The sequence below is a fragment of the Passer montanus genome, unplaced genomic scaffold (assembly GCF_014805655.1).
Source record: "Passer montanus isolate IOZ18808 unplaced genomic scaffold, ASM1480565v1 scaffold12, whole genome shotgun sequence".
Lineage (NCBI taxonomy): Eukaryota > Metazoa > Chordata > Aves > Passeriformes > Passeridae > Passer > Passer montanus.
Window position 1 is genome coordinate 13263744 of NW_024358722.1, and position 27713 is coordinate 13291456.

A 27713-nucleotide genomic window follows, 5' to 3' on the forward strand; every position below is an offset into this window, starting at 1 on the left:
ATCTTCAAGCCTCATTCTTGTAGCAAAGAAGGAAAGAACTGCAAGCCAGAGTCAGATGTGACCTACTAAAACAATTAACGTGCTCCCCAGAGTACTCTTCACTTCATCTTTTCTTGCAGGTCTCAGAGGTTGGCTTCTAAGAACTTGAAAGCTAAGTAACTGCTCTGGCAGTCTTGTCTTTTCATTATTTTTTTTTTACCACAGGCTCCAATATTATCAGAAACACCTCTTACAAATTAACTACAGGCATCCATCCCACATGAAGATATGACAGTTCCTCTGTTTATATGGCAGGTGCCTGCAGCTCTGCAGGTCCTAAATAACCAGTTACATGGCCAGCCCAGGTAACCCAATCACCCACTCAGCATCAATCTACAATTTGAAATTATGGGGTCATTTGGGCACAAACTGAAATACATGGCACACCTTCTAAACATAATCCTCTTCCTTTATTTCAAGAGTGACTGAAAAGATTTCCCAGAGTAAGTGTGGAATCTCTCCTTCCATTAATATATTCCATACCCAATAGGAAATGGTCCTAGAGCAATCTCCTCTAGCTGACCTTGCTCTGAGCAGACAATCTCCAGAGATACCTTCCAACCTCAAACATTCTGCAACTGCTGCTTGCATTTGACTTCAGTAAATATCTGCTCTTCTCACACAGTGACACCCTGTGAGGGACAGCACTGACTTCGCAGGACACTGCTGTTCCACTCCTCTCCCAGCATGGCACACGTGGACAGGTTTCCATCGACTCTGGCAGCACTGGGACATAGCTCTTGGAGCAGTGTTACTCACCTTTACTTCTGCCTCCACACTTGCCTTGTCAATACAGGAAGTTACCAGAGAAACCAAGAATAGCTCCTGACCATTACCAACACCTGCAGGCAGTTAAAATCCATGGGCCTGGAGGCATAATTAGCATTTTCTACTTCCGGCAGTAATGATAAGATGTAAAGAAGTTATAATTTTATAAATACTGTAGTGTTGGTACCAGGATTCTTCCTGTTGGTCCCAACCACCAAACAACAGTCAAACACAAAATGGTTCACATATTGTTTTGAAAAGATCTTTCAAATAAAATTATTAAGGAACACTACCTCAGAGCCAGTGACCAACAACCTAAGTAATGCTCCTCTCAACCAACAGAGTCTCAAAGACTTGCATCATTTTCCCTTCTTGCAATGACAGTATGTGAGGCACAAGAAGTTGCAGCTACTGGAAACAGGAAGGAATATTCAATTTAGCGACAAATTTCTCAAAACCAGCTATCAAGTCTATAATCCTGCAGATCAGAGGCAGAGAAAACCAGTTCAGGAAACTAACTCCCTAGTGTTTGAATACTTGTGCATTATGTCAGTGTTTGCTGAAGCATTCTCTGAAGACTTCATCATCTTCAGAGAACATTAATCAATCCTGGAAACCCTGGAGTCTACAATTAACTAAAAGCTTGCTGCTGAGAGATGGTTTTCACCTTCAACTCCAAACACAGCCAGGCAAGCTCAGGGCTGGAGTTGTTTCCACTTGGAGAAGGTTACAAAGGTGACAGGTCCACTGCTAGCAGTACTGTCACCACCTCTGCATCTTCGGCCTTTGGTGGTGGCTGTGTTTTGGGGTTGGGTTTGTTTGTGGTGGCTCTGCAGCCTCCCAGAAGGGGATGAAGTGTCTCATCACAAGTTCTGCATTTCAAACAGATTTGTCACTTGTACCTAAATATAAGTCAAATACACAGGCACTGAGTGGGTGAGTCCAGTGCCTACCTCAACATCACATGTAATCATATCATGATCAAGTCTAATCCTAGAAGCAGCCACTAACAAAATAAAAGCAAATGTTGAATCAATTTACCAAGAGCCCAAAAAAACCCCTATAAGCCCACATCCATCTGTGCATCTAATCAGGTTTTAAACTAAGCCTTTCTCTGCCAGTTGTTACAGAGGAATCCTCCAGGTCCCCACCATTGCCTCAAACATGAATCTACCTATTGCTGAAGGTTTGCTGCCATCACACCATCTACAGCACAGCAATTCCACTCCATGAAACAAACAAATCTTAACAGGCTAATCTATTGCTGAAATCCTCTAGTAAACTGCTGGCTTTGCTGCACACCTTTAAAGAAACATAAAAGGCACTAATAAGACTCTACACCTTATGCTATCAATCACTTCAGAAAGAAAAACAATTCAGCAGCCACTCCAATTGAGAGTGCTGTGAAGTTCAATTGTCACTGTAATGCTTTGTTATTACCAGCCTGGGCAGAATGAGCAAATATACCTCTGCAGGTGAGCTATGAATGAGCAATCAGCACTGCAGGCTGCAGCTTGAAGAGATAATAGCATCCAAGTAGCTACAATGCTTCCTTGCACACAGCCAGGCCAGGATTGGGCTGACAAACTGAGCAACACAATATTTCAGACATTCCGTCTGCATGTTAAAATAATTCTGAAGGAAAAGGTACCAAGGCTTCCCTCTCCCAGCATGTACAAAGCAGGAACACCCAGATACAGACAAGCATCAGTGTTTGGTCTGTCCACAGACAAATTGAAGTTTTTTGATGTTTTTATCCCACTCTTTGGCAAGAATTCAGCACACACAGTAGTTATGGGATGGCGTGACAGCTGCCATTTCAAGACAAATTTTTCACATCCTAACAGACCCGACTCCCCAGCTCAGTGTCAAATAAAGATACTTTAAAATATGCAACCTGTAATATAAAAAAATGCTTCATATCTTGCACGCCTCCATTCTTCCTTCATTAGTTATATATCTTTTCCTAGCTATTATGACCATGTGGTGAATTCCAGGATTTCAGCAACAGCAGTTTTTTTTCAGTGGCAAGGCCTCTGCCACCCTGAAGCCTTCATCCACTTATTCCAGGCTTTACCTTTAATTGTGCTGATACAACTTTGCTCAGACAACACAAATGAAGTAATTTTGGTTAAAAAGAAAACAATTCCACCCCTTTTTAGGTCAGGTGGGCTTTTTTCTCCTCACTCTCTCTTTTCTATTATTAAATTTCAATATAGCACAGATGTGCAAAAACCACACAGTGATGTGGTTTACAAAAATAGCCCCTCAAAACAGTTGTATTGCTACAACTGCAGCACAGGGCTCTGAATAAAAGAGTAATTCCCACTGAAGTTGTTTGCAAAGGTACGCCCTGATCATAATTAAAGGACTAATGCCCTCTTAACAGTTTTAATCTTTTTGTGAAGCATAAGGGAAAATCAAGAGTGGGATGAGCAAAACCTGGGAAAAGAAATGCCAAAGTTCACTTTCACCAAAGCACATGTAGGCTTAAGAAGAATAAACTAAAACTCTATATAGAGTTCTTTTGTGGCTTCCTTTTCACCAGTAGAAAGTTACAGAAGAAAAACCATGGTCCTTTTCAAAATTTATTTGATTTTGTCAGATTTTTAGTCATATAACTATTACTGTCATTTTTTCCCTGCAGTTGGTCATGCACAATCTCTCAGCTTTTTTTTTTTTCCTACCCAAGCAGACATAATCAAGTGGTGACTTCTCCCATTTTTTCCCATTTGGGCAATCATCAGAAAAGGAAATAACCAGATGATACCTGAGCAAATACTGAATGCCAGAAAGAAAGGAACTGTTTCTCTCAGATGGTCTATCACAGTCCCATTCTCTCCTAGCTGTATCACAATACTGTGAACAGAGGGAAGCACATACCTTGTCACCTCCTGCTGCAGTCGGGAAACACTGGGCACATAGAACATCACCCCAAAGAAAAGCAAAGGCTCATTGGCAAATTTGTCCAGCTGCTTCTTCAGAGGCTTTTCCAGTTCAACCCAGCGGTCTTGCTGGTTCTTGCTGAGAAACCAAAGGCCGAAGTAGTGAGTCTAGATAAAGAAACACATGAGTGTCAGTTTACCTTTGCTAGCTACATCACTCACACAATGTCACAAATACAAATAACAGATGGCATTGTGTACATTTTTCCATATGCAAAACCAGTAATTTATTTTTCCATATGCAAAACCAGTAATTTATTTTTCCATATGCAAAACCAGTAATTTATTTTTTACTGCCCTTTTTTGTAGGACATTTTGAAGAGCATGACAAATTAATATTGCAATACACTTCACAGTGCATTATCTGCCTCCTACCTCCTATATCTCCCAAATGCATATTGAAGAGCTCTACCTGACATTGTGGCACAGGCGACATAAATGATTTACAGAAAGTGCCTGAGTGTTTTCTTAAGGGACACCTGTTAGGGCACAACTGACAGCAAACACTAAGTCTGAATTAAAGTGCAAAGGCTTCACGAGACCTTGGATCAGGCCCGCTGCACACAAAGGACAAGGACTCTTCCAACTAGAAAAAAGAGACAATGCAAACCCACATCCATATGTCAAAATATATCTACCAATACCAGAACCATTTACCCAACACAGAATTGTTCACTCTTTTTTTTTTTTAACACGCTCACAAGGCTTTACGATGGACAAGTATACACTTAGATTGTGCACATCACACACAAGTTGTTTGCTCAAGGCTCTACAGAAATACCAGGTTGGAAAGCTCAGCTGTTTCCTGCCCAGTGCAAATCTCAATGGCTGTAGCAGCTACTGTATGAGCCACGGGGGACTGCTGCTGCTGAAGAGGAATTAACACAGAACAGAGCTCAGAACTAGAGCTACAAAGTGGCAATAAAGCAGATGAAGGAATAACCAATCCATCGTGAAGGATTTTATTGAAAAGCACTTGAACATCAAGTACTATGACTACAGATCTGAAGAAAAAGTGAAAAACATTGTAGCAGACAAACTGCAGATGTTAAACTTTGCAAAATCCACCATGAACGGCCTGTTTCATGCTGGTATAGATTTTTCTATAAAAACCATTGCACACACCATGACTTAGCACACAACACAAGGACAAGTAATACAATACCAAAAATTTTAAATGTTTACAAATGGCAACAAACCAGCAGGGGAAGCACTGCTCCAACTACTTTATAGCTGAGGGCATGCAAGAGACAATCATGCAAGACTCTGAATGGGAGCACAGGTGTACTTACTTTAGGGTCTCATTACATACATATTTTCAACTTTGGACAACATCCAGACTAGCATTTAACTTAGGTGATAACTAATTCAACTTGATTCCTCATTTAAGCCTGACAAACAGCTTGAGCACTGCTCAGTCTGGTACAGTGAAGCAAACTTGTTCTTTTGTAGTATTTCCTCCTAGAAATTAAAGGTATCTTCAATAAATCAGTCAATCAATCAATCTATCTATCTAGGGCACAAATAAATCAAGAAGTCAGCGTCTCCCACAGGATAAACTTCAAACAAAACTAACCTCACAAATGTTCCCTGATATATTTCTACTCTCCCTTTGTAGTCACCAGTGGATAAAAAGTTCTTTCTGATGAGTTCACCATGGTAGTAATTAGATTAAAATGAAGGTGGGAGGGACAGTGGAGGCAGCAAAGAAAAGGAATTTAATGTGAAGGCAGAAAAAAAGCAGTGATTTTAGCACCTCTAAAGGGAATAACAGACTTGAAAATCACTGCAGGGCAGCTCATCCTCAGCAAGAAACAGCGTGGAGATGAGAAAACAGAGCTTCCACATTAATTGAAAAAGTAAACATTCACAACACTTAGAACCCCAAATATGAAGTGTGAAGTACTTGTAAAACATCTACCAACGAATAAGATTTGGACTCTGAAGTCTAGAAGAGTTATTCAAGGAATCCAGGGATTGAAATTTAACAGCTCGAATGAGCACAGTTCCCTTTGAGTGGGAGCTGGGAGACAGCAAAAGTTTAGATTTGCTACAGTAGAAAGGTTCTTCAAGTACCAAATCTAGCAGCAATTCCAAGGAACAAGAAGTAAATGAAATACAGCATTGAAGCTTCTGGATTACAGCAGGTACTGTGGAGCAAACATGGCAGCACTCATTTTGCACAACTAGAAGACAACTGCTTTCCTGGAAAGCAGCCTGGAGAGGATCAAGCTATTGCAGCTGAACACAGGAACTGATAGCAGAGCAGAGCTCATGTCACAAATTTGTGCACTTTGGAGATATGACACACACAGTGTTATTTGAAAATCAGGTCCCTGTTGGCAGCAACTTCACTTCTTAAAAATGTAATGTGTTTTTTAAGAACCTAGAGTGGAGGACTTCTGTAGCCACTACTGTGCATACCTTAAGAGACCCTCCCCCCTACTAATATCAGTAATCCCCAAAAAGGAACAGAAGAATGTGAGACTGGAAATGGCTGGACCACCAAGTTCAGCATGCTACAAGAAGGCATTTGGCTCTCCAGAAGGTCAGTCATGCCATGCTGTCCAGTCCACAAAGCACCCCAAAAATTATAAAAAAGTGGGATCTTCTATAGATTAAGAAGCTGATTAAACAGACCAAAAGCTGGTCTGTTTGTCCATCTCTACAAAGTGAACCACTGACTTCACTCAGATTTCCATGGAATCAATATCTACACCTACGGCTGTCAGGCTCTGAAGTAACACATATTACCCTTGAGGTTTTAAAATTTGTTTCACCGACCACACATGACTTCATATGTGGTACAAGGAAATTGGTTTATACTCCTCCAGGAGCTGTGGTCTTCTGGTAAAGCAGCAAACAAGAACCAGAGCACTTGGGTGCCCAAATGAAAAAGTGATTCTCAAAATACAGTGAGTCATAACACCAGACCAACACCGGACATACAAAAACTGCACTGGGAAGTCTTAAAATAGGTGACATTATAGCTGCCAGTTCAGAAGGCAACATATTTGTTTTGGACTTGGCCTTAGTTATCTTCCCAAGTCCAGAACTACCCTTGTCTTTGCATTGGGCCAAACAAGTAGAATTGTCAGCCTCAGGAGATGACAGAAAATCACTAAACCAGCAAATGTCATTCTAAAAGATTCATCAAGCCCAGCTCAGTGTTTGTTAAAGCATCTGGTTAGATGGCCAACTAAATACTTATCCTTAAGAAAGAGACGGAGTTCCAGCTTCTCCAGGCAAAAAACATTAAGCCCTGCTATCCCAAGGCACTTGAACAGAGGGGAAGGTGCCATTTACAGCAGCCATTTATTCATAGAAGGTCTTTTGTCCAAGTGCTGCCTCAACCCCATCTCAGCTTTGCTGGCAAGACGAGTCAAACCAAGCCACAAAGCAAGCCCAGGTTTCAGTTGTGCCCTAAAAGAAAGGAGCACCTTCTGGGCCACTAAAGTAAAGGTCAGAACGGCAGCAAAAGGCCACCTCTGCACAGTGGACAGCATCTGCCTGTGGTGCTCAGCTCACCAACCTCCTGCCTTGGTTTGGGGCTTATAGGATGACAGCAATGGATGACATACCATTGTGAAATTTGGCTCACAAGAATAATTTTGGTTGGAAAGAACCTTCTTGCCCTCTCCCCCACTTACAATACATCAGAGCATACCACCTTTAAACATTTTAACATTTTAGAAAGAACAAAAAGAACAAAAAGGATAAGGAAACATGAAGACTCCCAACAGATTTGTACAGATTACTCTGTTACTTCAAGTAGGTTCACTTAGTCTGGAAGTGGAATGGAAAAATGCTGTTATATTGGGGGAAAAGATCCTTTCTTTAAACTGTGCACATACATACAAGATTATAAAATTATATTTTTGACCTTGTCTTTCCTCTCCCTTCCTCCACTCTTCTTGTCTTTACCTTTTACATAATGCTGGAATAAGAGCTCATTTTATTGGAACTGGTAACTGCTCAAGTAGAAGACCTGATGCTTTGTCAAGAGCTTTGCTGAAAAGGATAAAACCAGATTTTACAGTAGTTACATGGCTCCACTTTCTACTGACCTATTCCTGAACCCTGAGTCAGTCAGGCAGGGAGTTGCATTCCCCAGAGATCAAATAGAAATATGCATAATCCACCAGATACTGTTTTTCAGTCATGTGTGGTATGATCGACAGTCCCTCACAACAAGGCATAATCTCAAAGAGTTTTGCTTTTCAGCAGGAAGGGTTTGGACAGCTTTTTGTTTATTTCTAAGAAATTGGATTGAGTGAGACATGGATGTATTCCTAACTTGAAGGTAAAAGTTGTGGTACACCTGGGATTTATTTGAACCTAAGTGCAAACTGAGGTATTACCTGAGACTGCATAGAGGAGACTAACAGGATTTTAGCACTGTTTTGTTAGCATGGGATTTAATGAAGGTTGGCTTATTCTCACTTGTACATCACAGTTTACAAATCAGGATGTCTAAGAAAAGGCATATGCCAGCTGCAGTTTTTGCTGCATTCAGGAAATTTCAAAACTCTCACTGTGATATGAATGCTTGCAAGGATTTTTGCCTCAGGTATACTTAACAGGCTTTTCTACTCAGCTATCCAGCTGCACAAATCTAGTAGAAATTTGAACTTTGTGAAAGTATTTTTTACCCTTCTGTAGAGTTTGGGTGGACAGTGAGTTCAAAAACTATGGTAAACCTAGAGAGGAAAGGAGGCAGTCATCAAATTACCTCATCATCCTTATGAACAGTGGCAGGAAGACTACAGGGGCAGAAGAATTTAATTTGGGGTCTGAAAGAAAGAACAGCACCAGGCACCTCAAAGCTTGCAAGCTCCAGTTATCCCTCATCCAAGGAGCAAAAGAAAATACAGGGAGACCCTCTCAGAGTTGAAAGAAGTAGCTAATTCTCTTCTAAAAAAAAAACAAAAAAAACCCCAAAAAACCCAAAACACCCACTCCTGTCAAAAAATGCTGCACTGTTGAAATCCGAACTTTACAAAACCAGTTCAACGTTGCCAAAACCTTGTTTAGAAAAAAAAGCAGGGAGGGTGATGAAAGAAGGGGAATGCGTTCCAACAACATCAAAGCATTCTCTTCTATGTAGTTAAAATATTTTTTTATCTTGAAACACAAACTTTTTGTGCTGACATATTTCTTTTTGCATGACAGAAATAATTTTGAAAATTAAAAAAACCCAAAGTAATAGAAAACCCCCATAGAACTGAACATGGACAAAACCAGCTTCCTTTGCTACTCTATTGTCTAATTTCATTTATTTGGAAAATTTTGGCACTTCAGGCTTTGTTCCAAAGTGGAACAAAACACATTCTGAAGTCACAAAATGCTCTGTGGAAAAGAACACTAACCTGCTGACAGAGCTATTGTTTGCAAATGCAGGTGGACCTCCACAGAGAATCAGGAGGCCCCAGACTCCTGCTTCACCAACTAGATAAGCTCACAAGGAACATGACGAGAATCACTTCATTTATTTCAATGCTTTCTGCATTGGAAGAAAAGAGAGAAGTTTGGTTCTTCCCTAAGGACACCCTAGGGCATCACCAACAGAAGGAAAAAATGGAAAAAATTATTTATTGATAAATCTTCATCTCTAAGTAAAGTGGAGAGGGGGAGATGATTCTACTAAAATTCATATTCAAAAACAAACAAACCACCCAAGTATGAAAAACACTATGCAATATTCCCTCTGCCCTGTTCCTGCCTGCACATTTTCCAGCCTATTCTGGACACACACACAGAGTTCTCCCATTCTTCTCCCATTCTTTATCATTATAAAAAAGGGGGGGAAAAAGAATTTTTGTTTAGTTTTCAGATCTTGTAGTTATTTGTATGCTACCTTCTAGCTGCCCCCACTACCATGGGCAAACTGCATAAAACACTGCAAGATTTTTAATTCCCCAGCTGTGCTTACAGAAAGTATCAGCCAGGACAGCCAGATGACAACACAGCAACTTCCAGGCAATGGTTTTCCATTTATGATTTGCAGAAGTCTAGAAGCATGGAGGATACACACAGAGAACCCACAAAAGGTAAGAAAAGTCAGTCAGTTCATTTGTGCCATGCACATTGGAGAGTATTTCTATAAAGGATTCAACTAAAACACTAAACACTTCCACACTTAAACACAGCAAGAAGTAGAAAATTAAGGATTTCAGTCTTTATTCAAGACTGGTTTCTTCACCATTTCCAGAAGCAGTGGGAATGTAAAAGAAGCCTTTTAGGATTTCAGATGTGAAATATTAAACAAAACCAGAAGTGAAAAAAAACCCACCATCCTCTACTGTTGCTAGTAAAACACAACTGTTGGTTGTTACTGTTGCCTTCTTCAGTTTTATAGTAACAAGAGTATTTACAGGGAGGCAGGTGTCTAAAAGAGGCAGTCTCCTTCTCGTCAGCATAATTCAACCATCAGTACCGTGAAACCAGGGCTACATTGAGAAAAAAGTTACTGTAACTTGTCCCCTGGCATGCCAGCTCAAAAAGTAACACTCACGGCTTTCTAAGAAAAGAAACTTGGTGTTACAAAGAGCTCTCAAAGCCGTGATGGATGAGCAACAGCCCTGAGCGCCGTTCTGCCGTCGGTTTTCCTGCAATCAGAGTATGTTTGTCCAAGCTCCAGCTGCTGATCATATCTGGCCAGCCCTGAGAACAACATGACTCGAGCGCACAGACTGCCTGAGCTAAAAATGTGTCCAATTATCCAGTGACAGATGGTCTGTCCCGAGCTCCCCTTACCTCGCGCAATTCCAGCCTCTGAGCCACAGCTTCCAGGCACTCCTGCCCCGTGCTCTCCACGGACAGGGTGCACTCGATCACGTTGCTGTCCAGCAGACGGATCCTGGTCACAAAGCAGTTCTTGCTCAGGACGTTGTAGCGCCGCGTCCGCCGCAGTTTCAGCCCGAAAGGCATGGCTGAAGGCCGGCAGGGTCGCCCCTTCCCGGGCTCTTCCCAGAGCTATCAGCACACTTGTCGACTCGCCTCCAAGGCTTCCTCAGCTGGCACTACCCTCCTCCAGAAACGGAGGTAGCTGTCCATTCCTGGGGCAAGCTCCAAGGAATTCCTGCAAAACACAAGTAAGTAGAGCGAGGTGTGAAACAAGAAGTTCCTGACGTTCAGTGAGAACGAAAAAAGTTTGAGTCACATTTAAAACCATGAAATAAACACCTCCACACACAGGATTGCCAGGCACTCACTACATATCCCAAATGAATACCTTATACAACAAATCTTCCAAAATACCGTTTTGGCGCTGAATTTAAAGCACGAATTTAATTGCAAAGCCGTTCTTTGAGAGGCTCAGTACAAACAGCAACTCTACAGGGCACTCATCCAGAGGTGCTAACTCTCCCACCATTACATCCACCACAGGGGTCTATAACATAATCTTCGAGTTTTCATGCCCTCGGGCCAGCTTTGGGAACTAGTTTAAAAAGCTAAGGAATAGAGACTTTGAAAAGAGGTGCGATCTTGAAAGAAGAAAGGCTGGCTGCGGGTCCGCAGGAAATGCAGGCACTCAGCACCTCCGAAAAAAATCAAACCTAAAATATGCATGTGAAAAGCAAGAAGCATCCGAGCCCTTTCAGAGGAGCCTCCTCCGAGGCAATCCCTCCTCGCATTTTGCTGGCTCCCAGCTCCAAACACTCCTGGGTGGAATGAGTAATGGCAGGAACGCGGCTGCCAGAGACCAGGGCAACACTGAGTGGGAGGAAGAGAACACATATTCTAGATATTGTTTCTAACTAGTACTCCTAAAATTTATCAGGGGCATATGCAACTGCTGAGCCAAAACACAAAGTAGACAGAAGAACTAGAGATACAGAAGTAATGACATTTAAGATGTATAATCCTCACCTCCAAGAACCACTTTTAAAGCAAAACAAACCAAAAAAGTCTAGTTAAAATCAGGTTCACGCTGAACTAAAACAAAGCATTTGCACTGACATGACCAGATCTAAAATGCCACTTTCCATGTGCCGAGAGGAATGAAGCAAATAGCAAATTACTTGCTACCAGGTCTTCCTGGTTTTGTTTGAATATTCTGGAATAAAAAGTAGAGGAACACTAATGGTGGCATTTAAGAGTCCATTTCTCTTAGCCAATAGTACTGTAAATGAAAAACTAGATCCCGTTTCCTCATTTCTTAAGAGAAGCAAGGGAAGGTGCTGCCAGCAGAGTATGCATCATTTGAATACATCAGCTGAGTGTGACATTTCAAACAGACAGTACATTGCCCACACATATCCCTTGGCACAGAACTGCATGAATCAGTTATTTTCAGTTTTTACTGAATTTAGTTGCTATAGAGATAATTAAAATCTTCCCAATTGACTACGGTGGTTATCATTACACTAGAAAAATAACTATCACATTTTTACATGAAGTGTATTTTCCAAAGCCAGTATAACTTGACATTTATTAGGGAGTTAGAGCAACACAAACACAACAAATAAAAAATAAAAAAAAGCCCCACACAAACAGAAAACCACTGGTTAGGTGTGTGACTAGCCTGGTAGTATACCAGCATCACCAGACAAAAGCCTAGAGACTGAGAGGGAGCACTGCTATTTGATTGAAGTGCAAACAAACCTATCAAATTAGCTGCTGCTGTGGTTTAATCTCCCATTTTTGGCTTTCATGGGTACAGACATAATGTATTATTTTCAAATAATTGCATGAGACAGCTGTTATACCTCGCACTGCTCTAACATCAGAAACCATCAAAGACATATAAATACATCCTTACAATAATCTGATGAGGCAGGGACATGTTATCCAAACCTCACTCAGAAGGAGTTGAAACAAACATTCACCAGCTTGTCCAGCACTGCTCAGGACAATGGCTGCAGACCTCATGCAGGACTGCAGGAGAGGATGCTGCTTTAACCCCTGGCCAAGTACTTGCCAACTACCTTGCTGACCAGCCTATCTGAAACTACCGCCTGAATCTGAAAAGTGGGAAGAATGAAAGGAAATTACAGAGAGGAAAGGGTGGGGAGGATTACATCTTATCAAGGACAGCATTTTTTTTCAGTCTCTGGCTTCACAGATTATTTTAAGCTGGACACAAGAAGAGTTTTAGCTAGCTAATTCAATTTCAAAAAAGACTTTTGTCTTTCATTACTTTTAGTTGCACACATTTCCTTGCAGAGCACAAGCCATTCCCTGTATAGTAATTGTACAGTTAGCAGTAGCCTAAGGATGAAATCAATGTTAATTATAAACCCCAAGTGTCTGGCCGTGCTGTCCAGTTACAGCTACAGCTGGATCCCAGAAGGGGTGTGTGCAAACACACTATTCTGGAATGAACCCATCAGCTCCTGTATACCAGCAATGTCAACATGGACTGGACACTAATTGCTCTAAGCTGTATCATACACTCAGGAAAACAAGGCCAGTATTTCCCCTGCTTTTCAAAACCAGTCAAGGAACAGGAGTTTTCTCTTAATTCTGCTGAGGGCAATCAGCTGGCACCATTTTCTCAAGGGGCAGATGTACAAATGGGTTAATGGATGCACCCTGTGTAATACAGACTGGGTTAATTTTTCATTTAACTTATATATATATAAGAATGCCCAATGACATCTCACTCACATAAAAGGTCACACTTAAAGTAGTTTCCAGTTAAAGAATTAAATGGGATGGTAAGGCTGGAAATGCTTAAAAACAGCTCAGATAGCTCAGCTTGTAAAAACTGTTAATTCTCAAATCAATGTAGGTGTCTGAGTTTTCTGTTTACACATATTCTGGATGTCTGACCAATTTCTCACTGGATTTTCTGTTAAGGTTACTAAGTAAGATCTCAAAGATGAGTCAGTCACAGGCACCTAAAGGTAAACTAGGTTCTTGAGTGTTTGCATCATCTTAAAAGCATCAGGAGCATTCATTTTTATTCATGGTTATTCTGTAAATGACTGAAAAAAATGCCATTGAGAGACAGAAATATTTTAGTCTTCCAAATGAAAGATTATTCCATTACAGTAACTCCTTTCCCCATTTAAAGGTTGCCTGGGAGAAGCAATGTCCCTAACAAAGTCATCCCAACTGTGCAGGCATTCACAACACTCCTCAAACTCACTCTTCCACTTAAAACAAAATCAAACCAGTGAAACTAATGCAAACCTACAAACAGCTTATCAGATAACCGTGAACTTGTTCTAATGCTAACAAAGGATTTCTATTAAGAGTATTTCAGGTGTGAAAGTGAGACACAACATGTTTTAAACTGATATTGTCCATTAAGAATTAATTTTTCTGAAGAGAAATTACACTGGGGCTCCCTGGGGTACTTTTTTCTTTTTTGTGTATAAATTGCTCTTTGCAAATTAAGCTCATTCTAAGAAGTATGCTGAACTAAACAAGGTTCTTAGTTAGAGCATAAGCTTTGGATTTAACATTCTGCTAAGTGGAAATTCCTTATGTTTAAAGTACATACTCTGTAGGCCTACAAAACACACACAAAGCCTTAAAGTCCTTCAACCATTTCTCAGAAAACAGCTACTAAAAAGAAAAGGTATCCTAAAGGCAATTTCATCACTATGAAGACAAAAAGATACAATATCTTTGTGGGTTCTTGGTAAAATTTTATATTCCCCTACTTCATCAGACCAAGAAAAAACTGAACAAGACAGTTCCTTTGCTATCACAGACATTGGAATCAAACTTTTTACGGTATTTACTTGAAAAAGCCATATGGATAAAGTCAATGGCTGTGGAATGGGGAAGACCAAAAATGGGAAAACAGAATAAAGAACGAAAACAAATTTCAAATTTGACACAGAATAAAACTAAACCTTCAATCCATGATCTCATGCCAAGCACAACACAAGTTCTCCTAAGAGTCTTCACTAGCACACAGCTTACAGAAAACCAACTAAGTCTCAGCTCAAGACACTCTTACCTATCTCTTTCTGTATGTGTGACTGAAGAGAAACATCTCTATTGGCCTGGAAGCCTTGCCAGCACTCTGCAAAGGCGGCAGACACAGAGGTATGAATCTCTCCAACAGTATTTGATTCCTCCACAGCACCACTGCATCTTGCAAAAAATCCTTCTCTGTATAGAAGGGGTTTCAAGAGGCACCATTCCCCCACTGTTCAATCATAGAATACTGCTGTTCATGTACCAAAAGGTAGGGGGGAAAAAGGCATATCTCATACAACCAAGAATGTCTTGCAAGCACAATGCTAGGGACCAAACAAACATCTCCAAGACAACACAGCTATAATGGTTTAGGAAGGAAAAGACTAATCCATTAGTGCTACCTATTAGTGACATCAGCAACTACTTTTCCTCACTGGCCAGTCCTACATGAAGAACTAGGTCAGATTCACACTGTGATATACAGCACAGAATTGCTTCTGATTTTTAAGAAAACTTTGTTCGTTTCTGCAAAGAATAGAAATTCTCCCTATGAATTCAAATTACATGATACAGATAAAAATTTGTGCTTTTCCAAACCAGTTATTTATTTTCTTGTTGTTTTTTTTAATGAGACATGACAATGAAACCAGGTCAAACCACTGCTACTCAAAAAGCAAATGAAGTAATATTTTACAGGTTTTCCAAACCTAAAAGCCAGAAATACAAAAAATTCTTCCTTAGTTCTCCCAAAGTCAGCTGGGGCTGGGAAGATTTTTGTTTGTTAGCAATTTTAAAAGACAGACTGAAGGGATCAAGGGACAAGCTGCTTGGTGGTTCATGAGGAAGAGGCCATCAGGCAGAAGCTGCTTGGTGAGGTGAAGGGCACTGCTCCAGTCACTGGGCATTCTCTCAGTTAGATTTATTTGAAGGCCAGAAGTGAAGAAAGCTTATAAATAATTAGGGCCAATATAACTCTCAAGACATTTCCAAGTACGTGACTCTGTCCTCTATTACAGACAACAGGTACAGACTGTACTACATTCAATGGAGCATAAAAAAAAGAATAAATATCATCTGATACAAAACGCACTTAAAGCAGAATACTTTCCTTCACTTAGTTTGCTTTTGTACGCAATTCCTGAGACTCCAGGAAGAAAGCAATTATGTCAAACTGCAGCCTGTATTTACCAACAGCACCTGGCAGCCCTCCAGCATTCCTGGCACTGCAGGAGCAGCAGCACACCTAAGGGAAGTATGTAACCCTGGGCTGGGCAGAGACCGCAGCATGGCAGGGCAGCTGCAAGTGGTGTGCTGGCCTGCAGCTTTAGGGAAGAGTAAAAACAACAGTGTATGGGAGGTGAGGTCTGACACAACCCATCCCCATCCAGCAGAGTTGTGTCTAGAGGATGAGATCTCTCTCCCTGTGAAACAGCTTTCTCTCATGGGAGTGTTTCATGCAGGTAGAGCACAGCAAGGAACATTTCTGTGCTTAACAAGGTGTTTATCCCACCCAGTTATGGGTGGAAGTCCCATAAAGCCTCTCAGGAGTTTAATTCATCTCTGGACAGATGAAAGGGGGTTTTAACCCTTACATAACAATAAGCCTTCTGCCACAAGGCCACCATCTTCAACTACTTGTTTATACAGTCCCTGGTGAGACATAGGCCTCATCCTCAAGCATTTAAATCTCCTTAAATATTCTTGCAGGCAGGAATGTAAATATTTCCTTATTCCAAACAGTAATAAAATTATTACACTCTCACCTCTACATTCTGGAAGAGGAGACAAATTACAATTTAATTTAATTTTTATAACTAATATTCTATGCAAAACTTTTGTAAGCATCTAGAGATCCCATACATGTGTGCACAGACAGATGCCAAAGCTTCTCTGGGACACTGAACTCAGAAGACAACTGTGGCTGTTACCACTACTGTGAGTCATCAGACAACAAAGACCAAAAAAACATCTCAGTTAGCATTTCTACTTTCCCAATCCAACCACAGCTTTCCCTTTTCAGGAGAACTTGAGTTCTCCATCAGATCCACCTCTGCTGTAACAGATCTTTTTTGATCTAAGTTGTTGTGTGTTTTCATTGTATCCAGCTTGGGTCAGTTTCTGGTTTCAGTCTAGAGAGGTTTAAATAAAGTCAAAATAACAATTTCAAGTCAAACCAGTTAGAATTCTGCCCTTTCCTCTCCTTTGTGGCAGTACCCAAGAGAGTACACACTCAATAACTCTGAAGCACATAAAGATTAGTTATTCCACCACTTGTTATTCCCTCCTTGTCTCCCATACCACACTTTTAGTGTAAACACACCTTTTTTGTGCATCCATAGAACTATGCAGTTTTGTGGGTACAAATCTGTCAGGCAGCACCTAGGTCCTCTGCTATGACAAGGTCCACAGGTACCAAGTACTTCCATAGGTTCTAGCAAGTCTGTGTCCAACAAAGTTTCCATCACACACGAGATGTGAACTTCCCAAACTGCAAATTAGCACCTTATCCATTACTTCTTTACTTACAGAATACCCACAGTAATTCAACAGGTCTCTTTCTAAGGCAACTACTGATGGAGGGCTCTTTTTGAGGTAGTCTAAGCATTCAAGTTAGGAGTAACATCTGCATAAAGTGACATACCTACATGGTGCTGGCATTGCCCTCGTGATCAGTTTTAATCCACATCATATCAGTAATGAATGCAGGGTTACCATTCTCTCCTTGTAGAATGTCATGTTCTAAAGTTAAAAAATAAAACAAAACCTACCAAATCAAAATGCCAGACTCCAGTACTTTTCCCTTCCAAACAGGAAATGCTGCCTGTCCATGCCAGGTGTCTGCAGCAGCTCCACCTCTCTGTCATGGCAGGGTTTAGGTCTGCAGGATACAGCAGTTAACCATTTACAACCCTCTGACACCTTGGCTATGTCACTGCAAGACCTCAAATTAGACACAGCCAAGAGCCTGGATGGCACCTGTCCAAGGATGCAGTTTTGTACCTGAGGCAATCTCATTTAAGAGCTCACTTCTGCCAGGAATAGAGAGAGGTCCTGATCTCTTCTCCCTCCCTTTATTCCAGGGCACATTACAACTTGTCTGGTGCCCGCTCTGAAAATCTGCTGGAACTCCTCCTGGTTTAGCCACTTCACCCCTCTAACTCAGCAAGAGCATATAATCCTTTTCAGCTTGGTTAGTGAGTTTAGATAGCTCACAGCAGAACCCAGAGTGAATAGCTCATCTGGCAGCGGGAAGAAAAGAACCACACAGCTCAGAGAAGGAAAAATAAGAGCAATTCTGACTTAATTGAAGCACTTGGTCAGGTCTGGATAATAGTTTGTGAAGGCACAGCCCAAGGAAGGCTCCTGGTCTCAGCAAGCAGAGGAGCTCCCCGGAACACTTCCCCATTATTCCTTTATTGCAAGCTATGTTGGAATCAAAACTGCTTTATCTGAAATAACTCATTGATTCAAATTGCACTAATTTTTTTGTTCCCCCTCCAAAATATAGACATTAAATTAAAGAATGCTGTAAGAGGAGTTAATATTGCAACATCCGTATGTGTTATGTTTTCTGCATGGGACAAGCTGTTCAGAACAGGAGAAGCAAGACCAAGACCAGTATTCTGGTATTTTGGCACGTCTTTCTTTTAGACCTCGTACAATAAATGGTCTCTAAGTGCCAGCCTTCAGAAAAGGCACAAGGTCCTGCAGCCTAAATTTTCACTGAACACTTCACAGTAATCAAAGATCAGGAAAGCCTAACCATTATTGTAAGGGTCAACTATTTAAAACCCATTATAATTAAGTGACTTAAAAATGTCTGAGTATATTTGACAGGATTTGTTACCTTTTGGCCCTGTTTTACCTGGCTAGAGTCAGTAGCAACACAGTATTGGTGCCATTTACTTTTCCTCGTAGTCAGTTAGCTTTCTAAAGGTTTTCAACTCCTTCAGACCTGCTGGAGCTACAGTGATTTTTAGGAGGTTACATTTCCTGCTAAACGTGATCGATGGGCATGCAAAATCATTACAAAAACAATGACTGATACACTTAGTAAAAACCATAGAAAAACTTCTCACAGCATGTTTCATTATTCTCTCATGTTACAAAGAAAGACATGAGTAAAACTAAGAAGTTCTAAACACAGGATAACATTCAGAGCAGAATCAATAGCTCCAACAGATGCAAGTATCAGATAGGGGGTAAAATTATATACCCCAGAGCATTCTCACTAGTTAAACATCCACTAGCACAAACTCGTACCAGTTGGTGTATAATTTTAAATAATGCGATAAAAACTTTATTAAAAAGAAAGACACAAAAATTCAAACATCACCTATCCTGCTTTAATGAAAATATATCTGTCCTCAAGAGGTGGCCTGCAGTTTCACTTCTGTAGTGGGTTTTTGCATTGGAGCAGTTACAAGAGAGCACTTGGAGATTAGAAAGCAAATAACCACACTGCTCATGAGGCTGAAAGATGTGCCTGCAGCTCATTACATGGCTCTGGTGTCAGATGAAGACTGGAAGCTGCTTACCTGGACTCACACGATGCTGCCCTCAGTTGAGAACCCGCTGAAAAGGTGTGCAACTGCAGCAAAATATGATCCCATGCATTTAATTAAGGTGTGGTATTTCTGCTCCTGCCATTCTCCTGTTTTTGAAATGGCTTATACAAGCGAATTATTACATTTTTTCCTTAGTGGCATTCTTGTTACCTTTCGTTCTTAATTTTTATATATATATCTATCTATATATGGAAGATAGTAATGTCTTTCAAATAAACAAAAACTGGGAAAATCTAGGTTGTAACTATAGATTTCCAAAATGCATGACATTACCTCTAACTCTTGCAAAAGTCAAAAAGGTATTTGTTTCATGTAAGGAGGCCTGGGTTATAACTATAGATTTCCAAATTCATGACATTACCTCTAACTCTTGCAAAAGTCAAAAAGGTATTTGTTTCATGTAAGGAGGTTGCAACATATGTGGATTCCTTGGCCTCAGCAAAGAAAATGTTTTCTTAATATGTACAGTTGGGGGAGAGGGGAAAGATCAACGAGAAGCACTTGTTGAATTTGCAACATCTCAAACGTTAACAATGTGGTGCCCACTCTACACTGCCAGCCTGACCGCTCCTTACAGGAACCACATCCAGTCCTGCTCCCACTGATGTCAGTAAGAAGACTGGCACCAAGTGAAGCAAGACCCATGCCTGAGGACTTGCAACAAGAATAAAAGGTTGTTCAGTTTCTTGAAGTTTAGAACAATGATCTACTCTTCTGGAGAGGCTCAATTAGTCCCATTAATGTATTAGGTAATGAACAGAGATAATGCAATGGAGGAAAAGTGGCTGCAGGTAAACAATGAGAACCAAGCATGATAGGGTGAAGAAAAAAGAGAAGAGGGGAAGAGAGAGAAGAAAAATAAAGTTAAAAAGCAGGCACACTGTCAATCCCAAACCACAACCAGGCACATTGTATCTACACTAGTAGATACTTCACACAAGATCATAACATGAACTTTTGAACTTGCACGGAAAAAAGCCTCTCCACTAAATGCACTAAAACATCAATGCCACAAAATGCTGAAAAAATTCCTTCAAGTTGCATCAAAGGAGGATTACATTGTGGGCACATGCATGAAGAAAGCAAACCTGTTATCTTTACTGCATATAGGCCTTGATGTAAATCACACAGCCACAGTGAATAACTGCATTTGTTTCGACAGCAAAACACCTCATCTGAAATACAGAATAGCTGCCGGAAATGAGCTAATGGTACTTTTCTTTCTGTATTAAAGGATTATTTTCCAGTGCCCACTGTGTGGGCTTAAACACTAGACTGAAACAGTCAAAATACTTAGAAGTAAGATTTATGGCTAAAAAGGGGAAGGCTAGGGGGGAACCTTCTTTGAAGTGACTGACTTCTTTGACCGATGTCTCAGAATTACAAGGTTACAAAAGAGCCCCCTCTCTGTGAGCAGCCCCCTGCATTCTTCCTTCATCTCTGCGGCAGATCATATTGATAAACAAGATTTGAAAACAATTCCTTAGGAATCACAGCGCTGGCTAGCACATAGTGACTGAGATATTAGGAACAACAAATGTCTTTATTTTCTAATGCTTTTTAACAGATACATCAAACTTTTAACTTATATCTCAAACACTACTTCAGCCATCAACGTTAATATTTCTGCACTATGTTTTTCAAAAGTTTTCAAATGAGCTTGAAAGAAAAATCAGTTTACTTCCACAGTATTAAAAAAGGTGTTGCTAACTACATTGACAGAGGAAGAAATTGCATTAACTGGAACCCCATATTCTTTCATTATTCAAAATAAAAATTTTCCCTTTTTAGTTGCAGCAGCACTATTAATAGATAGATTTAGACTGGCTGCTTATTTCTTCGAACATATTATTTGTCATTAATTCTACTCAAGAGAATAGCTTTGCAGTGAAGGCTAGTAAAACTAATAGTTCTGGAGTACAAAATACATGCTGTAGCTTTATACACAAACCCACTGTAAAAATTCTAAAAACTGTGGCATGCCGTTCTTTGTTCACCTTTCCAAACAGTACTTTGATAATCACTTTACAACCTTTCACCTTAAGTCTGCACAAAATACTCACCCTTTAACATACGGTGATAGCTTTATTTGGAATCATATCTGAGGTTATCAGCTTTTAATGAGATTATAGCCTGATTCTTTTTATCTCCCCTGTTAGAGAAAGTAGTTGCTTTGTAACACTTCAGCGTGAAATATTGCTTTGCAGGAAATTTGACTCTGTCATGAGCTGAAAAGAAATTCTTCTTTAAAATAAACCATCTCTATTTCTTGCTCATATTAATACATTTTTATGTTAACATTTTAGCATACAATTAGAGCAATAAATGTCAAAATTTTCTTGCAAGCTTGTGACCCTCTGTAGCTCCTGTAGTCGACTTTGTATATTAAAATGAAGACTCTGTATATTAAAATAGAGAGAGACAAAAACCATCAAAACATAACATTAACATTTTCTTGTTTTGCTGTTCTTTACAAGCAACTCAGCTTTGAAATACAAGAGTTAGTCTGACTTCTAGTTCTCAAATGAGAAGCAGCAAGGTTACTCTAAATTTAAATTGCATAATTTATTAAAATAGCCTGGATCTAAGCACAGCTTGCACAAAATCAAAACACCTTCTATACAACCACAGGTAGGTGTATTTATTGTACGTTTGTATCAAAGTGGCACAAATAGGCCTTTGATCCACTGGATCCACTGCAGTGGCCGCTGAAGTTCTGCAGGCAATAAAAATACTATATATAGATTATGGACATTTATTTTCTTCTAAATACAAAACCTAAACACCAAAAGAGAAAAAGGTGGAGTAAAATAAATAACAATTAAAGTCTTTCTGTATGCATCGGGTCATCTTATTTGTTATCACATAACTGGACTCGCAGAAGCCTAAGGTGATGAGGTATCCCTAAGACTTACACTCAGTTAAACTGCAGCACAGAGAGAAGCAAGAGAGGAAACAAGGAACAAAAATAAAAAGTGAAGCAAGCCCATATGGTACAGCCCTCCCTGTAATTCTGTCTCTGGTTAGCAAGTTGCAAGCATTTCATTTCTCTGACTTGAAGCCTGATATTCACATTCCTCTGTGGCTTAATGTGGATAGGGACTACAGATTGCACTCATGTCTTAAAGGAGCTAAATGATTAGCACAGCAAGCTCATAAACTCCAAGTGGGATAGCAAGAAACCTTTCCTTTTCCATCCACTTTGAAGAAAAAGGAAATTAAATATCTTAATTCCTAGTTTTGTCGCAAAGTAGGCAATGCTGTGTGCATGTAGTGATTGCCTTTACCAAAAGTAAGTAAAATCTATCTTTGGCAGTCATGAAGACACTCAAGCCTCCTGAAGTGCTGTTAAGTGTGACCACCACTCCCAGGAAATTAAATTCCCTGTACCAACACAGCCAAGTCTCCAACTTCAGCCCTTCTAAAACCAGTGGTGAGTGGCAACAGGCTGAACAGAAATGAAACAGCAAAGATGTGACACCAGTGTGCATTTCATTCAATAATTTACCACAAAGACAAGCCCATGCTAACACAAATTCCTATAATCATGGAATACAAGTTGCTGTATGTGATGAAAAAAATGGAGACCAAACCATGCCTGATGCTGTCTCACAGCAACATCTACTGTACACAAGACATCAGTGTGAGTGGGCAGGGAAACAGAAATGCTCCTCACCAAGTGGCCACAGCTCTGCAATTCCACCCAAGCTATTTATTTACTGCTGCTAAAGTTCAGCGTTCCCATTTGCAGATGCAAAATTCTGGGACAAACTTGCCAAGAATTAACTGGCCTGCCTTTTTAAAAAATGGTTAGCTGTGCTTTTGAAAGAGTTACTAAGGACCAAAGGGTCACAGGGTAATTATTTACATGGTGGATACCAGGGATGAAGTGACAGATAAAGCCATTAAAAAGATCATGCAGAGTAAGGAATGAGAAATTCCTGCAATTTATTGTCTATCACTATGAAGCGTGATTCTGAGGTAGCACCAGCTCTGCTCTTTCCTCTTTATAGTGATAGACTATAATGACTCAAGACCTTTAATTCTCCATTTCCAACTTCACATTGGATCTATTCAAGAAGGCAAAAAAAGATGAAATCAAGCTTGTCACACAGACATCATGAAGAGGTGATGTTGCCTTGCTTTGGTTTGGAAGGTAACCAGCCCAATTGTGACAGAAATGAAGTGTATCCTTTCGACTAAATAAAAGCTGTGGCTGCAGTACCAACCACTGCCCTGCACTTCAGTATAAGGAGGGTTTACAGCCTGCTCTTGCACGAGGGTGATTGGAGGCAGTACGGTTCAGCCATGACTCTCTAAGAGGGAACAGGATCACTGGAAAAGAGTTTTTAAAACCCTTGTGAAAGACAGAACAGCTCATATCTTCCCCAGCCACTCCCCCACTGCAGAATACAGGACACTCAGTGCAGAAGCATTTTCAGTGCCTAAATATAACACAGGCATCCACATAGCATAAATAGGAGAATCCTTCTGAAGGGCTGTCTTCAAAACAAGCTCCATTTTTCAGTAGAGTCAGAATTCAAAGTCATATACTGGCATGTCAAATTCCGGATATCCTCCTAAGAAAAATGAATTTATTGTTATTATATCTGGCTATTTTTATAAAGATTCTGGAAACAAGAAGCATTAACTGTATTTAATTAATACACATACACCTTCAGGTTTATCCTTGGTCACAAGCCATGAAGATTTGATGGAATATGATCATATCCTTATGGGATTTCATAGCATTAGTTTTCATTGGCAACCATTGATGACATACCCCAAATGAAGCTGCTAGATTTTTTCAGTCTTTTTCCTAAGCTTTGATATATAAACTTGTCAAAGTAAAAAATAGGTGACCCTTAATATTACAGTTCATGCCAAAAATAATACAAAGCTATTAGAATCACAAAGACTAGAATTCAGTTAGAAAATGAATGCTGCAAGATATTCAAGCATAAGCATTATGATTATATCAAGAAAGAGTAAAAAAAATAAGTGTAGTTTTGAAGAAAAGCTAACCTGCTACTCATGATGGACAAATTTCAAAATCCTTTATTTCTATCTCTAAACTCTCCAGTAAACCAAACATTTTAATTGGCAGTAGGATGTATGTACTGGCAGATATATGCCTTCTGACAGTGACAAGGACAGCACTAAATCACCGTGTTTTCACAATAGATATTGAAGAAATAAACTAGTAGAGCCAAAAGACCAAGTTGATATTGCTGGAACCTTCTTCAGGTCACTGGACAAGGCTCAAATAGCACCCCCTCACTACTATGACTTATGAAAGTACTCAGTCTGACACTAGGAAAAAAACAGACACTATTTATTTTGTTAGTTTTAAGTTAGAGTGGGAATTTAATTTGCACGGGGGGGAAATATCACTATGGCATAAAGTGGAGCGAGAATAGGGAGAAAAAGAAAAAAGACTGGCAAAGATAAACAAAGACCATGGAGAAAACATTTTTTCAGGGCAGATAGAAAAGGAAACAACATTCCAGCTGTTGGTCAATTTTTATAAGTCTTAGAAGTGTTCTGAAGAAATGAAACAGTGAGTGGCATGAATTTCATGCAACATGCATAATTCAGGAGACTTCTTCTAAACTCCTTTGCCTGTTCAGATTACACTTTTTCCCACTGCAGTCAAAGTTCTTTTTTTTTTTTCTTTTTTGCAGAGAGCCAGTAAAAGAAAGCAACTCTAACTCATCTAACTTGTGTTCTAAATATAAAAAATACACAAAAATCTGGGTCTCATATCACTGATCAAAAAGAAATCTAGAAACCACCTCAATCCTAATTTATGTTTAGCTCCTTCAGTAGAGAGGTCCAACATAACTACTCACCATTCATTCCCCAGTCAGGCTCATCCTTTTCTGTGTGTTATCTCTCAAGACAACAGATGAGAGCAATTACACCATTCCATGAAAATAAGTTCACATTTGCATATTGCTATCATCTTGTACCTCACAGATGTCAGAATTATACATTTTTCTCATCTGTACACAAATATTACAGCAGTTTCAAAAAGTCAGAAAGATTAATTATCCCATTCTGGAATCAAGCCTGCATGCAACCCTAGACATCAAAGAGTCCCCCAGTTTCTCACCCCGCTTTTCCTTGGAACAGTCTTAAGCATCTTCAGGAGTTCTAGAAAACAAAATTTATTGCTTTCACAGACAAGAAAAGAAATAATATGCTATATAATTTTCTTCCACTACTACAGCTACCTGTGTAATCTTGGGAAATTGCAAACGAGACAAGTTTATCTGTGATCTTGAGAAAAGGAGGGAGATTTTGAAGCAAGAACACCTAAATTGAATGGTCCACATAGCTGAGGAGGTTTCAACACCTTCTTTCGGCTGGAGAAAGAAGACAGCAATTGCATAAAAGCTCTCAAGTGGTATAAAAATTATGTGCCTTAACTGTATCCCATATATAGTTAGCTTCCCTTCACAGAGTGGTACCCTGAATACCACACAATGAAACCAGAGGAAGAGTCTGTCTATAGACATTAGTATAAACGTGCTTTTATAAGAATTGTTTTCTTTCTACAGAAGTAAGAGTGAAATACCCCATATGACATTTTATTCTCCTGTAAATGAAGACCACAACAAGCAGACTTCCTGTAGTGGAAGACACTTTTCCATGTGCAATTTGAACTGCCAAGTTTAAACAGAGAAAAATATTATATGTATCCATGGATATCTAATTTTAGAAAGACAAACAATTCTCCTGCTCCAGCACCAGAGGGGGAAATTGTAAGAAAGAAATATTTATTACAAGTCTTACGGAAAGGAGCTATGACAATATGTGATGTGCACAAAACGTAGTAAGCACTGGGTTGGGCAACTGCCCATGAGGAAAACAAAGCTTTTGTGGGCATCTGAAATGGAGAGATTACAGTTAAAGCCATCACATCTTACTGACAGCTTGATACACTAATTTTTCTCCAGTGGAAAAGCTTTGGGAAGATTGATATCTTTAGAGCCTTTGCAGCCATTGTCAAGCCCTGTGTCGTGTTAGCAAGCACAGAGGTTGGCATTATGATGGTTCCATAAAAGCAACTGTAAGGTCTGCTAGTAATTTATACACTTTATTTTCCAAAGTCACTGTGGTTTTGGCTTACAGAATTTAGCCAGAACTCTTCAGAAACTCAACTGGGCAATTTTTCTTCCTATAGTCTGAGGTAGATGGAGATGGAGAGACAGTTTTATTGCATGCAAGCACATATTCATCACGTACTATCATTCTTGCTACTACAAAACAGTAAAAGCCAGCATGTGAAATGTAAAGAAATATAAAGAAAAATATTTATGTTGATACAGAACATACATTTTGTTCATACAGCGTGCTTTAATGAAGAGGCAAACAACAAAGGCAAGCATCTAAAAAGAGAAAATGGATAAAACCCTGGATATTATGGGTTCTTGAACAAAAGGTCAGATTTTCCTTAGAAATGGAGTGCCAGTGCTGGAAAACTCCTCCTAAAACCAAGATATGGCAATGTCACTGTCTTTACCTTAGGTAGTTGCTAAAGATAGCAGCAGTCTCCACAAGGTAAAACTCTGGTTTTCAGTACCAGAAAAATTTATTCCTCAGAATTATAAACTGTCTAATTAGCAACTGAGCTAGCTAGCTAGTTTCAATTATGAACAAGCACTGTAATTCAGATACCTTCAGATTGTGTTTTGAAATTTATAAAACACTTTCATTCTTCAAATAGACTGTTAATTAAGCTCCATGAAAACAAGTATTGCTATCTCACCTTCAGAATTGAAACCTGTCTTGCATTTTTGATTCTTTTGTCCAGAATTAGTGGACAGAAGTTTACCAGTCCTCAAGGCCCACCGAATCCTATTTAAACTTTCCAGGTCAGCTGTGCTTAAAAATCGCATTTCTTTTTTTTTCTCCAGCTCTTGCTCATAGAAACTCCCCACAAGGCTGTACCAATCAGAAATCAAATTCTCAATCTTGGGATGATCCTAAATGCTTGGTTTTGTTTGTTAACTATATCACTAACAGAAGGCAAAAGAATATTATCCAGGATGACAAAGAAATTAAAAATTGAATTAGCATGATGTCAAAAGTATGACAGGACTTGTGACTTTCTAAAGATGAAAACAAAAAATTCCTTGTTCAAAGTGAGACATTGATAATGCTAAATCCTAAGAAATATATCTCTCTGGCATTAAATTCAATATAATATTGTCCAGAAATGCACCTCCTGGTGAATCCAATTTGCAATTAAATTATCTTGGTTAAAAAAAACCCATTTAAATACACATAACTAAAATTAACCTCATTGTTCATTAATGCTAAACTTTACGTAGGTGGTCTAAGGACAAAGAAACCATCCAAGGCCAACAAAAAAAACAAAAGGCCAGGAAAAAAAAAAAAAGTAACAGTGCATTTTTTAAAGGGCAGTTTTGAAATTTACTATAATGTCTAGAAATAGCCACTGAACAATTACAGTTACAAATTTAGCTTGCTAAATTACCATTGC

The 27713-nt window shown here is 39.6% G+C and overlaps 1 protein-coding gene across 2 annotated transcripts in view; it reads right to left on the reverse strand.

Annotated features, from left to right (window-relative positions):
• Window positions 1-27713, reverse strand: part of PTPN14 (protein tyrosine phosphatase non-receptor type 14) — a 110202-nt gene that overhangs the window by 60018 nt on the left and 22471 nt on the right. Inside the window, exons 1-3 of one of the 2 annotated variants that reach the window (XM_039697732.1) lie at window positions 10987-11299; window positions 10509-10833; window positions 3691-3860 (exon numbers count right to left, since the gene is read on the reverse strand). In XM_039697732.1, coding sequence (XP_039553666.1) covers window positions 3691-3860; window positions 10509-10682 — 344 coding nt within the window. In that variant the 5' untranslated portion in view covers window positions 10683-10833; window positions 10987-11299. Of the gene's footprint in view, window positions 1-3690; window positions 3861-10508; window positions 10834-10986; window positions 11300-27713 lie in introns of those variants that run through there. The other variant, XM_039697730.1, reaches the window with a different exon arrangement.